Source organism: Miscanthus floridulus, chromosome 2 (assembly GCF_019320115.1).
Source record: "Miscanthus floridulus cultivar M001 chromosome 2, ASM1932011v1, whole genome shotgun sequence".
NCBI classification, from domain to species: Eukaryota; Viridiplantae; Streptophyta; class Magnoliopsida; order Poales; family Poaceae; genus Miscanthus; species Miscanthus floridulus.
Window position 1 is genome coordinate 587592 of NC_089581.1, and position 18437 is coordinate 606028.

The 18437-nt window shown below is 47.2% G+C and overlaps 2 protein-coding genes across 3 annotated transcripts; both read left to right on the forward strand.

Moving 5' to 3' along the window:
- Positions 1 to 820: 820 nt before the first annotated feature.
- LOC136514170 (probable cellulose synthase A catalytic subunit 5 [UDP-forming]) lies at positions 821 to 6741 on the forward strand. The gene is made up of 14 exons (XM_066508170.1): positions 821 to 1299; positions 1406 to 1601; positions 1703 to 1911; positions 2033 to 2135; positions 2242 to 2407; positions 2784 to 3050; positions 3149 to 3494; positions 3586 to 3723; positions 3825 to 3950; positions 4042 to 4254; positions 4349 to 4643; positions 4731 to 4927; positions 5014 to 5364; positions 5461 to 6741. Exons 1-14 carry the CDS (start codon positions 1219 to 1221, stop codon positions 6043 to 6045), a joined length of 3273 nt encoding a protein of 1090 aa, XP_066364267.1. The 5' UTR covers positions 821 to 1218; the 3' UTR covers positions 6046 to 6741.
- Positions 6742 to 11991: 5250 nt separating this feature from the next.
- On the forward strand, positions 11992 to 16364 carry LOC136514181 (elongation factor 2-like). 2 transcript variants are annotated; one of them, XM_066508177.1, is made up of 3 exons: positions 11992 to 12132; positions 12913 to 13051; positions 13671 to 16364. In XM_066508177.1, exons 2-3 carry the CDS (start codon positions 12961 to 12963, stop codon positions 16109 to 16111), a joined length of 2532 nt encoding a protein of 843 aa, XP_066364274.1. In that variant the 5' UTR covers positions 11992 to 12132; positions 12913 to 12960; the 3' UTR covers positions 16112 to 16364. The 2 variants fall into 2 exon arrangements, with proteins under 2 accessions (XP_066364274.1, XP_066364277.1); XM_066508180.1 differs by having other exon boundaries at positions 12916 to 13051.
- Positions 16365 to 18437: the final 2073 nt, after the last annotated feature.

Sequence of the window (18437 nt, forward strand, 5' to 3'; positions counted from 1 at the left end):
AGACAAGAAAAATAAACTAGACTAGGCATATACACGTAGTACACACGATATATCTCCTTTTTGAGCCGCACTCCATTCTTGAAGTTTTTTTTCAATACGCAGTAAATAAATAAAATAAAATGCGGAAAGTCTGTCTAGTGATGTGTGCAGTGTGTGGCCTGAGGAGCGATTTTCAGTCTGTTCGGTTGGCTGGTTCGTATCGTTGCTGATTCGTAAAGAAGTATTACTGACTGGTTAGTGTGAGAGAAAAATACAGTTTAGACTGAAAATTTACGATCGTTTACGACAAGCCACGGCCAAACGAACAGACCGTTGTGAAAGACCGTTTTGTGCTCTGTCAGGCAGGCTAACAAACTTTGCTAAGCAGACATCCTAGACCGCAGACGCAGACCCGTTCACCGTATCTGTAGAGACACTAGAGTCAACAGTCGTCTGGTCGTGTCACCGACACACCTTCTCTCTCCTCCTCTAATCATTTTACACTAACTTTTTTATAATATAAAACATACTTATACCACCAATGATCTATCTAGGCTGATCTGATTTGGCACCTCCTAGAAGGCAACAGAAGTGGTGGTGGTTGAGCCGTGGTCACGGCATCACAGCTCGCAAGCAAGGTATTAACGGGCACGGCACCACGCCATGGCCCATGGTGGATCGAGCTCGAGGAGAGTGAAGCGAGAATCGTCCCGTAGAAAAAGAGCGCGTAGGGGGGGGGGGGGGGGGGGGGGGTGGACTGGACTGGTGGTAGTCCAGCTCCAGCAGGCACTAGTCCAGACGAGACGAACCAAAACCAGAGGAAGCCGGAGAGGGACAGCGGCGGGCGTGCGCATGTGAGGGGAGGGGTGGTGGTGGCGATGAGCTGTGCGTGGGAGGGCACGCAGTAGCAGTAGCAGTAGCGGTAGCGGTAGCGCATCGCATTTTGCCCCTCGGCCTCCTCCGTCCCCGAGTCGCCCCCGCCACCGCCAGGCGCCAGCCAAGCCCCACACCCACCCACCAGTCCACCAAGAGCCAAAGCCCCACACGGGAACGGGAGGGGACACGGGCAGCGAAGCGCGCCGCGCAACGCAACAAAGCAAAGCCCCAGCAGGCAAGCGTGTCCCTCCCCCTCCTTACCTCCTCGCTTCACTCTCGTTCCATTCCCTTCCCCAAGCACCAGCCGCCGCCGCCGCCGCCCGCTCCCGCCCGGAGATCTGGTGATCTGATAGGGCGAGGGGGATGGAGGCCAGCGCCGGGCTGGTCGCCGGCTCGCACAACCGGAACGAGCTCGTCGTCATCCGCCGCGATGGCGAGCCAGGGGTACGTCCGCCCGTCCACCCTTCCGCCTCGCCTCGCCTCGCCCTGCTTGGTTCCTCCTCCCTTCGTTTCCCGCCGCTGATTCCTCTGCTTGCTTGCTTCCTTGCAGCCGAAGCCGATGGACCAGCGGAACGGGCAGGTGTGCCAGATTTGCGGCGACGACGTGGGGCGCAACCCCGACGGGGAGCCCTTCGTGGCCTGCAACGAGTGCGCCTTCCCCATCTGCCGGGACTGCTACGAGTACGAGCGCCGCGAGGGCACGCAGAACTGCCCCCAGTGCAAGACCCGCTTCAAGCGCCTCAAGGGCAAGTCCCCCCTCCCCCCTGCATTCGCAATTCTCGGCCTCCCGTCCCGTCTCCCCCGCTGCCGCTGGCGTCCTCGGTTCTGACTCGTGTGCTGTTTGCAGGGTGCGCGCGCGTGCCCGGGGACGAGGAGGAGGACGGCGTCGACGACCTGGAGAACGAGTTCAACTGGAGCGAAAAGCACGACTCCCAGTACGTCGCCGAGTCCATGCTCCACGCCCACATGAGCTACGGCCGCGGCGCCGACCTCGACGGCGTGCCGCAGCCCTTCCAGCCCATCCCCAATGTTCCCCTCCTCACCAACGGACAGATGGTACCGCAAATTAAACCCCCACGACGCTTGCAATTGCATTGCTCCCACTGCCCCCCTCCTCTGCGGGCTTTTGCTTTGCCACCAAGTGCTGAATTGAAGTGCTTGCTTCTTCTGCTTCCAGGTCGATGACATCCCGCCGGAGCAGCACGCCCTTGTGCCCTCGTTCATGGGTGGCGGGGGGAAGAGGATTCACCCTCTTCCGTACGCGGATCCCAACCTTCCTGGTGTGTGTTCTGATCGTCATCAGCTAGCATAGCATTCAGCTGCCATGGTTACCTACCGAATACAATACAGTACTATCAATCAATTAACGGATTCTGCTACTTGCAGTGCAACCAAGGTCTATGGACCCTTCCAAGGATCTCGCCGCATATGGCTACGGGAGTGTAGCGTGGAAGGAGAGGATGGAGAGCTGGAAGCAGAAGCAGGAGAGGATGCACCAGACGAGGAACGACGGTGGCGGCAACGATGATGGTGATGATGCAGATCTACCACTGTATGGCCCTGATACTTGGCTGACTTCTATTAGCTGGCTTCTAGCTGTCATGCTATTTTGTACAGTGGATTGGTCAACTTTGGAATTTTATAACCTGGCCCATTTAACGACGAAAAATATAAGTAACCTATCAACTTGCTAGTAAGAATTCTTTGAACAGGTGCTATAACTGTACTCAGTGGAGACGTAAAAAAAAGACTTCGGAAGAATTTGAAGAAAACAATTGAATTTGTTTTTGCTTTCTGTGTACTTGTATCTCTGACTGGATGGAAAAACTGTCCATATTCTATTTTCTTAATTAGATATTTTGTTCTTCTCTATGCAAAACTTTCTACTGGACTCGAACACCAAATGTTTCTTTTCTTTTTCTTACCAGAATGGATGAAGCTAGACAGCCATTGTCCAGAAAGATTCCACTTCCTTCAAGCCAAATCAACCCTTATAGGATGATTATCATAATTCGGCTAGTGGTTTTGGGGTTCTTCTTCCACTACCGAGTGATGCATCCGGTGCCTGATGCATTTGCTTTATGGCTCATATCTGTGATCTGTGAGATTTGGTTTGCCATGTCTTGGATTCTTGATCAGTTTCCAAAGTGGTTTCCTATCGAGAGGGAAACCTATCTTGACCGGCTGACTTTGAGGTTGGTTACTGGCTTCCTGCTGTCACCTAATATTACTTGCCCCCTCTCATCTTTGCTGATTTTTTGTTGTTGTTGTTGTGGATTTCTTGTCTCAATAGGTTTGATAAGGAAGGGCAGCCTTCTCAACTCGCCCCTATTGATTTCTTTGTCAGTACGGTTGATCCCATGAAGGAACCTCCATTGGTCACAGCAAATACTGTTCTATCTATCCTTTCGGTGGATTATCCAGTTGATAAGGTTTCATGCTATGTTTCTGATGATGGTGCTGCCATGCTGACATTTGAAGCATTGTCTGAAACATCTGAATTTGCAAAGAAATGGGTTCCTTTCTGCAAACGGTATAGCCTTGAGCCTCGTGCTCCAGAGTGGTACTTCCAACAGAAGATAGACTACCTGAAAGACAAGGTGGCGCCAAACTTTGTTAGAGAACGGAGAGCAATGAAGGTGCATTATTTGTATATTTTGTTATCCCTTGCTACAGTCCTTTATGTGGTAAGTGTTATGATAATTTAGGGTTTTCTTATTATTTTTCCAGAGAGAATACGAGGAATTCAAGGTCAGAATCAATGCTTTGGTTGCTAAAGCCCAAAAGGTTCCGGAGGAAGGATGGACAATGCAGGATGGAACTCCATGGCCTGGAAACAATGTTCGCGATCATCCTGGAATGATTCAGGTATGCTTTGACATTTATTAATTAACAGTTCATGTGGTGGGATGTTATTTTTTTTCTTCACTGTGCCACAATAAAAATATTTTAATTTTCTCTATCAATAGGTTTTCCTTGGTCAAAGTGGTGGCCATGATGTGGAAGGAAATGAGCTGCCTCGATTGGTTTACGTTTCAAGAGAAAAACGGCCAGGCTACGACCATCATAAGAAGGCTGGTGCTATGAACGCATTGGTAACTATACTTTGGTTGATGCATTTTCTGTCACTATGGCCTGTAGATGCATAACAAGAGTTTCTTATTCCTCCTTTTGGCTCTTTTACAGGTTCGAGTCTCTGCTGTACTAACTAATGCACCTTATTTGCTGAACTTGGATTGTGATCACTATATCAATAATAGTAAGGCTATAAAGGAAGCAATGTGTTTTATGATGGATCCTTTGCTTGGAAAGAAAGTTTGCTATGTGCAGTTTCCTCAAAGATTCGACGGGATTGATCGTCATGATCGATATGCTAACAGAAATGTTGTCTTTTTTGATGTAAGATCCGTCATCAAAATTTCAAATAAGCTATCTCGTTTAACATGAGACATTGAACTTACAATGCAATTCCCCTAATGTTTCATTCATACAGATCAACATGAAAGGTTTGGATGGTATCCAAGGCCCCATTTACGTCGGTACTGGATGTGTCTTCAGAAGGCAGGCATTATATGGCTATGATGCCCCCAAAACAAAGAAGCCACCATCAAGGACTTGCAACTGCTGGCCAAAGTGGTGCATTTGCTGTTGCTGTTTTGGTAATAGGAAGACCAAGAAGAAGACCAAGACCTCTAAACCTAAATTTGAGAAGATAAAGAAACTTTTTAAGAAAAAGGAAAATCAAGCCCCTGCATATGCTCTTGGTGAAATTGATGAAGCTGCTCCAGGTATCACATAACCTCCAAAAGGAAACCTTGTGTTTTGTTTTTCCTACAAGCATCCTTAATACCTAACCTTGCAATGTTTTTTTGTAGGAGCTGAAAATGAAAAGGCTAGTATTGTAAATCAACAGAAGTTGGAAAAGAAATTTGGCCAGTCTTCAGTTTTTGTTGCATCCACACTTCTTGAGAATGGTGGAACCTTGAAGAGTGCCAGTCCAGCTTCTCTTCTGAAGGAAGCTATACATGTCATTAGTTGCGGCTATGAAGACAAAACAGACTGGGGAAAAGATGTAAGTGTGCAGCATGTTTCTTGTATTCTATGTTGGTTGTATGGTCGAAATAAGTATCACGTACTAAATCATACATTTCGTTACAGATTGGTTGGATTTATGGATCAGTTACAGAAGATATTCTTACTGGGTTTAAGATGCACTGCCATGGTTGGCGATCAATTTACTGCATACCTAAACGGGTTGCCTTCAAAGGTTCTGCACCTCTCAATCTTTCTGATCGTCTTCACCAGGTTCTTCGGTGGGCTCTTGGTTCAATTGAAATTTTCTTCAGTAACCACTGCCCTCTTTGGTATGGGTATGGTGGTGGACTAAAGTGCCTGGAAAGGTTTTCATACGTTAACTCCATCGTATACCCTTGGACATCTATCCCGCTCTTGGCCTATTGCACATTGCCTGCCATCTGCTTGCTGACAGGGAAATTTATCACGCCAGAGGTACCATTATTCAGTCTCTAATTCTATTATATTATGGTGTTGAACTGGTGGAAGATTATGACACCTAACGATTACTATCATTCTCTTATCGTGCAGCTTAACAATGTTGCCAGCCTCTGGTTCATGTCACTTTTTATCTGCATTTTTGCTACAAGCATCCTGGAAATGAGATGGAGTGGTGTAGGCATTGATGATTGGTGGAGAAATGAGCAGTTTTGGGTCATTGGAGGTGTCTCTTCACATCTCTTTGCCGTGTTCCAAGGACTCCTCAAGGTCATAGCTGGTGTAGACACGAGCTTCACTGTGACATCCAAGGGTGGAGATGACGAGGAGTTCTCAGAGCTGTACACATTCAAATGGACAACCCTTCTGATACCTCCGACCACCCTGCTCCTACTGAACTTCATTGGAGTGGTAGCTGGTGTTTCCAATGCGATCAACAACGGATATGAATCATGGGGGCCCCTGTTCGGGAAGCTCTTCTTTGCGTTTTGGGTGATTGTCCATCTTTACCCGTTCCTCAAGGGTCTGGTTGGGAGGCAGAACAGAACGCCAACAATTGTCATTGTCTGGTCCATCCTCTTGGCTTCAATCTTCTCGCTACTCTGGGTCCGGATTGATCCTTTCCTTGCGAAGGACGATGGTCCCCTGTTGGAGGAGTGCGGTTTGGATTGCAACTAGGAGGTCAGCATGTGGACTTCCCCATCAGTGTGTGCTCGAAGAAGTATTTTTGCAGATGTTTTGTGCCCATATTTTTTCAATTTTTTTCCTCTGTAGATAGAAACACGGGGAGAAAAAGAAGTCTTTGCATTTCTTTTGTTCCATGGTGGTGGTAGCTCAGCCTCATGACTGCAATATTGGGCAAAGCGGAGGCTGCGACAACCTTGTGCAGTTCGGCCACGAATATACTAGAGAAGATCGAGACCAATCAATCGATGCCTGAGTTCAATTGTTCAGCATTCTTTATTAGTTTTGGTGGATGGATACTTAATCGGTGAGCCGAGCAGAAAGTTGTTTGAGTATGAACTGCTCTACATCTGCAAAGTTGTTGTTTATCATCTATCTCAATAAGGCAGGACGGAACAGATGGTGCCGTCTGGAACAGAGGAAGAGATGCATGCACATTGTTTGTTTGTTTATTTATGCAGTGATGAGTGAGTGTACCTTTGCCCGCCCTGCCCCGTTGAAGGAAAGGGCCTGTGCATTCCTTCCCGTGCTCCTCGTTCTGGTGCATTTCTCCTTACTAGGACACAAGACTTCAATAGTGAGTGTCTAGTTATGTAGCAGCGTCGTCCAGTGATGTAATTTGTAAATGTGCCATTTTGTTGATCAACTGCATGCGTAAAGAATCGATTCGAATCGTTGCTGTTGACCTCTGGTTTTTATCTTCTCAGTGTGACAACTTGTTACATAGTTACATTGTATGATAATTTTGTCGGTCCCTGCAGTTTCAGAGCTCCAAACGGCTGGAGCGTTTAGTGGCTGTATGGTCGTATAGTTCATGTAAAATGGCATGTCTTATAATTCGTATTTTTTGGCTTAGTTTTTTTTAGAACAGGGTTTTTTTTTGGGTTTTTTCTCGTAACAAATCAACCGAAACAATGTCCTTGCTCAGTAACCTGTAGCACATGTCCATTCTCTTGGTCGCCCTGCTCCTCCTCCAGAGTGTTGCAGCTAGTCCTCATGTGGCGGTGGACTGGTGGTGCTGTTTATTCTGTCAGGGTAATGTCGGTGGGTCATTGCTGTACCTGGAGTGGCAGCACTGCTGTTTTGGCAACGTAATGGTGGTGGGTCAGGGGCAGCACTGTACTGTAACATTGAAAGATCCAGCACGCTTTGGGAAGATACCAGACCCATCATGTCTGTCTCCGTAAGTTTCTGTCATTCCGTGGGGCGATCCTGCTGCTGCTGCTGCTCCTGAAAGAGGAGCTCTGATCTCGCTCATTCAAGGATGAGAAAAAAAAAAGTATGGTTGCGCAATCCAATCCATGGCCACGGTCCATGGATGCCGCCATTCATGCATCCCACGCGCGCGCACACGGCACACCGTCTTTGGAATCATGGGATGATGGGTACTGATGCTAAAACCTTTAGCCGGCAAGCCTGCCTTTGCCTTCCCCGTGATTGCTGCGGCTCCGGGCATGGTTGCTTGCACCAAGTACTTGGAAGGTAAGCAAACGCCGGGGGCAAAACAGCTTTACTTTTGGTCTAGAAGAATTCCAATCATTGAGTGTGAGTGCTGTGTGAGTGAGATTAGGTTGCTTACTCCACAAGTCCACATACATGTCATACGCGACGTGACTTTAGCAGAAATTAAAGTGAGTCTAGTGTAGCCCGGCCTTTCCATGCAAACGGAGAAACTGAAAAAGCCATCGTTAAGGCATGGAGAGCTACACGCAGTGCAGTGCCGCGTGTGGTTCCGGCCGGCCGGGACCAGCAGTCCACTTCGTGGGTGAAAAACACTACGGTACACTAGTACACAAGTAGCAAAGCAGAAAGGAGGTTGATGCATGGCTGTATGATATGGGCGGCAGCAGCGACCAGCAAAGCAAACAGAATCGTCCGAGTAGGCACGGGCACGGGCAGGAAGGAGGAATAGCTAGAGGACCCGCCGCGCCGTAGATAGATGCTGCCGCATACAGCATACTAGTTGACAAATAAGAGAGGACACACTGACTTATCAGCCTTAAAAATCACCGGTCAAACAACTTGTATAGTGGTGTAACGGAGGAAGCTCCATCCCCATCCTACTAAGCAAATTCCGCCTGCTGCCGTGGCGTGCCCAGCCTACCCGGCCTACCAGTACCAGAAAGGCCACACGAATCTCACTCCTTCTCCTCGACCGACTACGGCTTGTTCGCTTTGCTGAAAAGTCATAAATCAAAGTACTATTCGTTAATTTGTTATGAGAGAAAAATATTATTCATTCGTTAAAATAGTACGACTCATAACGCAAGCGAACGGGGCCTACGCTACTCGACCACTTGGAACTCTATTAGATGGCATGTTTATTGGGTGGTGTCTCGTCGTAGTGCCAAGTGTGTGTGTGTTTTTTTCTTGTTTTCCTTGTGATACGAATATATATAGCCTCCGAGTAGGAGTTGGTACGTTATTACGTACTACGTGTACTCCTGCTATAGTTGCGTGCGAGCGCAAAAGGATCGGAGGCGCTAGCCAGATCTGTGACAACGCATGCATGCATGCCAGCACAGTACGTCCTTGGTGTCGTGACGAGCGCGCATCGTGCATGTGAGGACGAGACGAGTGTTCGTTTCTGCGGGATTGAGGTATGGCTAAAAGTACCGTTGGGTGATTTAATACGAGAAAAAAATATTATTTAAACCATAAATTATAAGGTAGATATGAGCAACCAGCCGAAACAAACATGCTGTAGCTCGGAACACTGTAGGCCGGGCGGGCCGGGAGGGGTCCATGTGAATGGAAGGAACGTGCGCGGTGGCGCACTCTTGGCCTCTTACACTAGTCTACGGCAGCAGGATGTACACATTGTCGCCAGAATGCAGGCCGTGTCCCATGAGGTCCGTCCGTGGTGCACTGCCTGGCGCCCGGCCCAGCGCGTTTGGTGGGCTAGCTATGCTATTGGCTATTGAGACTTGAGTGCTAAAACAAAATCAATTCCATGTGGAAATTCAGAAGTGCTATCGTTTTGCACTTCGGCTACTGCATATTGCCAGCATATGTACAGACTTGCAGCACAAGTGGCATGCTAACAGAATGCTCACATGTAAAATAGCAAAAGAAACTTAAACTGAACTAGAGTATTCTCCACGGTTTCCATCTCTCCATGTCTGTGATTAACCAAAAACAAAATTACCTCATGTGATGGACTCATGACGCGTTGTGTTGGCCTCTTGTGTTTCAGCCTCTTCTTCCATCCTTTTGAAGAGCTAAAACTGCAAACATAAAGAGCAGAGGCAGTAAGATCCCATGTTATATCGTTTAGGTACCTCATCACAAAAACAGAGCATGCTACAGATCACTAGCTATTTTATTGTGCAATGTATTGTGTCATTGTGTCCTAGTTTTTTTTTCTTTCTACCTGTTTGTTTGTCATGAAGATTAGTTGGGTATATAACTTGGGATCGGTGAAGTACCTAAACTACATAGCCTCAATAGCCAATTCCAATATTTCCAACTATCTCTTGCCTAACTACATCATTAGGTGTGCCGGCAACAGAAAAATCCACCAACCACAGTTCTAGGGTTTGCCCTCCCCACATTCTTCCGCCTGCCTCCAGCCAAATCGGTGCTCCAATGCCATTGCTGATTCATTTGCCCAATAATAACGTGGTGGCCCCTACCCATCCACATCTCGCATCTGGAGATGAGCATCTTCTCCCCCTCCGCATGCAGATTAATAAGGCTTTCACAAGTACGATTCCCACCAAACTGATTGTTTATTTTTGCTATCGGTTGATGTTAGTTTGCCAACGTGCTACAATGCTATCTGACCGAGAGAGTGAAACACTGTCGTTTTCTCTAGAGTGAGACCATGTGGTGATAAAGTACTTAGGCCTTGGGATTGCGTACAATGCAATGTGTTGAAGCTGTAGCTGTTTGCAATTTTTGGGTGGACCTCATGGGATGGGGATTGAATCATCTCAGCTTTCCAATAGCATGCAAGACTTCATGGAAGTAACGACTAATTGTTTCCAAACACGTTCAAAAATTAACCTCCATCAACCTAACCTACAATTGCAGCCAGCCACTCTCAGGAACATGTCAACTCGTTCCTCAACTGAACCATTATTTGTGTTTGTGAACAAGCGCCTTATCCTAAGCAATGTGCATAAGAGGAAACGGGTCTCTTCTCACAATCTATTGCGAAGTTTGTTGATACACATTGACGGTCATTATTGTGGAAAATAACCTAATGTTTGCCATTCTTTTTTTTCTCTGTCAGTGAGGGATTACAGTCGATAGGTGGTGTACGACCGATTATTTTTGCAGAGGGTGCAAAGTCAGTAGGTATCAATCAAATAGCAAAATAGCTTTAAGCTAGGGTTTGGGTGCTCGGTTTCGCACAACGGGAAGGGAGGAGGAGGGGTGGGAATACCTAGTGGGTGCTCGTTGCTGGCGAAGAGATCGACGCAGGCCTCGGCACCTGGCGTAGGGCGGCAGTGGTAGGCCGGTAGCCCACCCAGCCGAGAGAGGAGAGCGCGCGCACGCGGGGTGATCGTGAAGGCGTGACGGGAAATGCGGCAGACGGCGGTGAAAGCTCTAGTTTGGTTTTGGTGAATTGATGAAACCCTAAGTGCTAACCTAGTTTATCAAAGTGGTCATGATATAGGTAGCACACTCTAAGTGGTGAAGCAAATGAAGATCATAACATGATGATGGTGATGCCATAGTGATGATCAAGTGCTCGGACTTGGAAAGAAGAAAGAGAAAAATAAAAGGCTCAAGGCAAATGTATAAATTGTAGGAGCCATTTTATTTTGGTGATCAAGACACTTAGTGAGTGTGATCACATTTAGGATCGATAGTCGTACTATTAAGAGGGGTGAAACTCGTATCGGAATGCGGTTATCAAAGTGTCACTAGATGCTCTAACTCATTGCATGTGCATTTAGGATCTAGTGGAGTGCTAACACCCTTGAAAAATGTTTGTGAAAATATGCTAACACATGTGCACAAGGTGATACACTTGGTGGTTGACACATTTGATCAAGGGTGATGAAGTTTAGGTGCAAGGGTAAGAAACTCCACCGGCGGAGAGTGCGGACAATCCGACGGTGCCACCGGCGCCCTAGACAGAAAAGACGAATTTCACTATAAGTGACCGGACGCTGGTCTCGGTTGGACCGGCGCGTCCGGTTAGTGGCAGTGGTGAGCGCGCAGTCTCGGTCTTCGACCGGACGCTGGCGCTAAAAGTGACCGGACGCTGGCAAGGTGCGTCCGGTCAATGCTGACATACGCTGACGTGGGGCACACAGAAGAGACTTTGAGTGACCGGACGCTGGGTGAGTCCGATCGAGCATGACCTGACGCGTCCGGTCGTGATTTCTCGCATTTGGAACCTTACTGGAAACGATCGGACGCTGAGGTCCAGCGTCCGGTCACTTTCTAACTGACGCGTCCGGTCTTCACTTGATCGTTGAGATTAGGCGATCAATGTTTGAAGCAGGGGACACGTGGCGAAGATCTGAGGACCCGACGCTGGGGTCCTGCGTCCGGTCAATATGACCGGAGCGTTCGGTCACCCCGCGTTGTGCCCAGTGAAGGGGTACAACGGCTCTATTTCGTGGGGCCTTCTATTTAAGCCCCATGGCCGGTTCAAGCTCACTCTCTTGGCCATTTGCATTGACATAGCAACTTTGTGAGCTTAGCCAAAGCCCTCCCACTCATCTCCATCATTGATTCATCATCTTTGTGAGATTAGGAGAGAATCCAAGTGCATTGCTTGAGTGTTTGTATCTAGAGGCACTTGGTGTTCGTATTTCGCTGCGGGATTTGCTTGTTACTCTTGTACGAAAAATTGATTTTTTTTAAATCGCATATCTGGGACAATACGTCTTGGCCCATTTTAGTATATGGGCCAGTCACCGTTTGGCCCATTAGCTCCTATATATATATTATTCAAAAGAGCACAGCAAACCCTATCTCTGGCCACCTCCCCCAGTCATCCATCTCTCCCACACCGCAGCCGCCGCCTGCCCGCCGCCGCGCCTGCGACGAGATCCGGCGCCGGCAGCGAGCTCTAGCACCCGCGACGAGCAGCAGCTGCCAGCGACACGCGCAGCCTAGGTAAATCGACTACAGGCCGGATGCATGTCGGCGGCTAGTTTCTTCTCTGTCCCCTCCCGTACGCCTTTACTGTCCCTTATTCCGTACTCGAATTGTCTATCTGGTCACTTGGTAAGATTTTGGACGGGGATCCAGCAGCTACAACAGGTCAACCTTGGCTGGTTTGCAGATCTGGAAGAAGAGCAAAACGGCACGATTGCTGGAATACAGGGCGATTGTTATGTTCTGCTACGTTGCAACTGCTTTTAGAATATAGGACAATTTTGATCTTCCTGCTATGTCCCCGTATCATGTTTTCTGAAAAAAAAATCGCATCCTCCTGATACTGTGTCCATATCCATGCATACATATAGTATATAGTAGTATGCTATGTAATCGCGTCGAACCCGAATTGCTATTTATCTGTTTATTTCGTGTCTGTTACTTTGATCGTTTTTTTTTACAGAATAAGTCGTGGTGTCCTGATTGTATATCTTAGTTTACCGAGTTTGTACCCTGTGTGCAACTAAGATGCATGATTTTCAGTTTACTTTTTATTAGCGTTTGTGTTTACAATCCTGTAAAGTGTGGTGTAAACAATGCTATAATGTATCCTGATAAATAATGCTTGTTAAAACATTTTATCAACTTTCTGAAATTGTTAATAATTTCCGTGTATCTTTGGTTCCTGACTACTATAGTGGTTAATTACTTCTTTGCTACTGATGTCAGGGTCAAAGTTTTCAGTTTAGCTTTGTACTCATGTTGTAAATTCTTACTAATACTCCCATACCTTCACAGCAGGAATAAATATTGGCATTGGTAGTGTGATCTTCATAAGAAGTCAAGATGGTGAAGTTCACGGCCGAAGAGCTCCGTGCCATCATGGACAAAAAGAACAACATTCGTAACATGTCTGTTATTGCTCATGTGGACCATGGTAAGTTGAGAACACTGCTCAAGCCTTTTCAGTATCAAGATTTGTTCTGTTTCCATATTTAAGCTCTGTACTGTGCTTGACTGCTGTTGCTTCTATTCATGCTGCATTATCTACTATACTATAGGCCTATATTCACAGATATTTATCCCATGTATGAAATAGGCCTATATTCACAGATAATTATCTACTATTGGCTGTATGTTTTAGATTGTAATAAGTGTGTTATTAACTTTTGTGTTTTCAATATTTAAGCTCTGTTGTGCTTTACAGCCGACGTTTCTTTTCTTGCTGCACTTTCTATTTAGGCCTAGTTAATTACCTATATTTAGATATTTATCCAATGTAGGAAATGGTCTTATCCTTTTGTCACCTTGTAATTAATCTACTGGTTCTATAGTTATTGTGGTTTATATAATATTGTCATCTTGTAATTAATCTACTGGTTCTATAGTTATTGTAGTTTATATAATATCTATTAATAATTATATACTCTAGATTACGATCTACTAGTGTGTTTGTTAACTCTTGATTTGGTTGTCTGTCCCTAATATTGTACTACTTACGATGCACATGTTGAAGTTCCACGCTGTTCTTATATGCTATTATTAATTCTTTGCAGGCAAGTCTACGCTTACAGATTCCCTTGTGGCAGCTGCTGGGATTATTGCCCAGGAAGTTGCTGGCGATGTTCGCATGACTGATACTCGTGCAGACGAAGCAGAGCGTGGTATTACAATCAAATCTACTGGTATCTCTCTTTACTATGAGATGACTGATGAGTCACTGAAGAACTACAAGGGTGAGAGAGATGGTAACCAATACCTGATCAACCTTATTGACTCGCCTGGGCACGTTGATTTTTCTTCGGAAGTCACAGCTGCTCTTCGCATCACCGATGGTGCTCTGGTGGTGGTTGACTGTATTGAAGGTGTCTGTGTGCAAACTGAAACTGTGCTTCGCCAAGCCCTTGGTGAGAGGATTAGGCCAGTTCTTACCGTGAACAAGATGGACAGGTGCTTCCTTGAGCTTCAGGTTGAGGGCGAGGAAGCTTATCAGACTTTCTCCCGTGTCATTGAGAATGCCAATGTCATTATGGCAACATATGAAGATAAGCTCCTTGGTGATGTCCAAGTTTACCCAGAGAAGGGGACTGTTGCTTTTTCTGCTGGCCTGCACGGATGGGCCTTTACCCTCACTAACTTTGCCAAGATGTATGCATCTAAGTTTGGAGTTGATGAAGCTAAGATGATGGAGAGGCTTTGGGGTGAGAACTTCTTTGACCCTGCCACAAAGAAGTGGACCACCAAGAACACAGGCTCTCCTACCTGCAAGAGAGGATTTGTTCAGTTCTGCTATGAGCCAATCAAGCAAATCATCAACACCTGCATGAACGACCAGAAGGAGAAATTGTGGCCCATGCTGCAAAAGCTCAATGTTACCATGAAGGCTGATGAGAAGGAATTGATTGGCAAAGCTTTGATGAAGCGTGTTATGCAAACGTGGCTACCAGCTAGCACTGCACTGCTCGAGATGATGATATTCCACCTCCCTTCCCCGTCAAAGGCTCAAAAGTATCGTGTGGAGAACTTGTATGAGGGACCCCTTGATGATGTCTATGCAACTGCTATCAGAAACTGTGATCCGGAGGGTCCTCTTATGCTGTACGTTTCGAAGATGATCCCAGCATCTGACAAGGGCAGGTTCTTTGCCTTCGGTCGTGTCTTCTCAGGGAAGGTTGCTACTGGTATGAAGGTTCGGATCATGGGTCCCAACTATGTCCCTGGCCAGAAGAAGGATCTGTATGTCAAGAGTGTCCAGCGTACTGTTATCTGGATGGGCAAGAAACAAGAGTCGGTTGAGGATGTTCCTTGTGGTAACACTGTTGCTATGGTTGGTCTGGATCAGTTCATCACGAAGAATGCTACACTCACTAATGAGAAGGAGGTTGATGCATGCCCAATCAGAGCAATGAAGTTCTCTGTCTCTCCTGTTGTGCGTGTTGCTGTTCAGTGCAAGGTTGCCTCTGACCTTCCCAAGCTAGTCGAAGGTTTGAAGCGTCTGGCGAAGTCCGATCCTATGGTTCTCTGTTCAATTGAAGAGTCTGGTGAGCATATCATTGCTGGAGCTGGTGAGCTTCATCTTGAGATTTGCCTGAAGGATCTGCAGGAGGACTTCATGGGTGGTGCTGAAATTATTGTTTCCCCTCCTGTTGTGTCCTTCCGGGAAACCGTTCTTGAGAAGTCCTGCCGTACTGTCATGAGCAAGTCTCCCAACAAGCACAACCGTCTGTACATGGAGGCGCGCCCCTTGGAGGAGGGTCTTGCTGAGGCCATCGATGATGGCCGCATTGGCCCACGTGATGATCCTAAGGTGCGCTCCCAGATCCTCTCTCAGGAGTTTGGGTGGGACAAGGATCTCGCCAAGAAGATTTGGTGCTTTGGACCTGAGACCACCGGCCCAAACATGGTTGTTGATATGTGTAAGGGAGTGCAGTATCTCAATGAAATCAAGGATTCTGTCGTGGCTGGTTTCCAGTGGGCATCAAAGGAGGGTGCACTGGCTGAGGAGAACATGCGCGGAATTTGCTTTGAGGTCTGTGATGTCGTTCTTCATGCTGATGCTATCCACAGGGGTGGTGGCCAGGTCATTCCAACTGCCAGGAGGGTCATCTATGCTTCTCAGCTCACGGCCAAGCCAAGGCTGCTGGAGCCAGTGTACCTGGTGGAGATTCAGGCCCCAGAAAATGCACTTGGTGGTATCTACGGTGTTCTGAACCAGAAGAGAGGGCACGTCTTCGAGGAGATGCAGAGGCCGGGTACCCCGCTCTACAACATCAAGGCTTACCTCCCTGTCATTGAGTCCTTTGGGTTCTCCAGCCAACTGAGGGCTGCAACCTCTGGTCAGGCGTTCCCCCAGTGTGTCTTTGACCATTGGGACATGATGGGCTCTGATCCTTTGGAGGCTGGCTCCCAGGCTGCTCAGCTGGTGCTGGATATCCGCAAGAGGAAGGGTCTGAAGGAACAGATGACCCCTCTCTCTGAGTTTGAGGACAAGCTCTAAATTTTTGGTTGTTTGTGCTACTGTTACACCTGCTGGTTTAATCGTCAATTAGTCTACTGTAATGGGAACTACTACAATATTTTGTTTTGTTTTAGTTGTCAAATGCACCTGTCTCTGAAATCTTGAACTATATTGGTCATCATCTAGTGTGTGCTGCTGTGCTGAGAGCCTGAGACTCTATTTTGATATCTGTTGTGATGTAGCAGATGACAGAGATTTGGTATCTGGGGTTTAGTAAGTGGTTATATACTTATATTCTGCTGTCTTATTAACGCTCTGCCTGATGATCTGTCAGGGAATTTCACCCTTTTGTTGGTTGTTTCCTTGCCTTTTCCATGTGAAGTGTAGTCATTTTTTCAGCTCTTTTGATTTTTTTTATCGATTTATCAATGATGAGTTCCGCATATGTATGACTCAGTTGATATTGTAGAATAGAATCGAGGTACATATAAGTAGCTAATACTAATGTGTTTGAGTTATCTCCCCAAAATTTCCAGTGTGTTGCTCATTTCTATTGTCTTATTAATGCTCTGCCTGATCTGGCGGAGCATTTCACCCTTTTGTTGGTTGCTTTCTTGCCTTTTTCCATGCGTAGTGTATAGTCGTTTTGCAGCTCTTCTGATTTTTGTAACGATAAGCCAGGTCTTCTGGTTCCTTGCCTTTTGATTTTTTGAGTTTTGCTATGCATAGTTTTTTTTTATGGAACCACCAGGTATTTGTATCGTGGTATTGCTTCAAGCGACTTCATTCTTGTATACGGTATACCGTTGCAATAAGTCAGCAATTAGGTTAATGAAATAAAATGTTTATTGTATCATCAGTAGCGTGTTTGTGATTCCTAGACAAGTGTGGGCTCAGTTTGAAATCAAGCAAAAGAAGTCGTTTTGGCTTCGAGGGAGAAAAGTGGACGCCGGTACCCCTCTGCTTTGGCTCCCGTGTCCACGTTAATAGCGCATGCGCCGCTGCATGCCGCGATTCCAGGAACCTTGACTCAGCGCCTATTGCTTCGCCTCCTGCATGCTGCTATTAATCGCGCACGCCGCCGCCGCATGCCGCGATTCCAGCTCACGGTCGCTCCTCGCAGCTCGCCCCTCGCCGCTAGCTCTTCTTCTCCACGCCGCACACCAGCTCGCCCTCGCTCCACGCCGCACACGGCTCGCCCTCGCCCTAGCAGTTCCATGGATGCGGCGGACTCGACGCCGGATCAGTTCGCCCCGGACTCCGTGGCTGCGGACTCGGGGATGATGGAGGAGGTTGCGGACTCCATGGCCGCGGACTCGGAGGAGATCGTTCCTGAGTCGGAGGAGATGATCGTCGTGCCGGAGTCGCAGCAGTTCGTCGTGCCGGAGTCCCAGCAGTTCGTCGCGCCGGAGTCGCAGCAGTTCATCTCGCCGGAGTCGGAGGAGATGATCGTCGCGCCGGAGTCGCAGCAGTTCGTCGTGCCGGAGTCCCAGCAGTTCGTCGCGCCGGAGTCGCAGCAGTTCATCTCGCCAGAGTCGGAGGAGATCGTCTCGCCGGAGTCGGAGGAGATCGTGGTGCCGGATTCTTCGCCGCCGGGCGCTTTTATTTGCGGCACCTGTCAAGTCGTTCATCTTAACCGCGAAGCATGGGATCGTGTGCACACTGGGCGCTATCCATGCTCTCGTTGCGGTCTCAAGCACGCAGACTACTTGTTCTTCGCTATTGTTCATGGCTTCGATTATTTCGAGTGCGAGTTTTTTGGTTAGCAAATTGTTGTGGGATAAATTGTAATGCAAGTTTAATTCGGTTAGCAAATTGTTGTGGGATAAATTGTAATGCAAGTTTAATTCGGTTGTGAACAATTGTTGATCAAATTACCTCTTGCACGGCTGGAATGAGAGCCTCCATTGTCTTTGCATTCTTTTGATATTGAATTGCTTGTATAGCTCGAAAAAAACCCAAGTCAAGAATGTTGAAATCTGGAGAGTTTGGTGGCTGCCATATTAAGCGAATATCAAATCCTCCTAGCTTAGCTGCCTCACAAAATTCTGGGTCATCCAATTTCAAGTGGGAAGGTGCATTGTCTTGTTGAATGAATATTGGTCTACCCACATCTTCTCTTGGCCACTTAGCTCTAATGGCGGGCAACACTTGGTTGATCATAAAACCTCTAATCACTTCTCTAGTGATCGAAGTTATGGGCTTCATAACCAAGTCTCCACGGACACGGCCGGTCCTCTCATTACCTCTTTGAGCCGGTTCATATTGAACAAGTGGAAAACAACCAATCCTACCATCAAAAATACAATTCCCATCCCTAAACCTTGGTCGAGCACAAACACACAAGAACATGAGTCTAGGGATG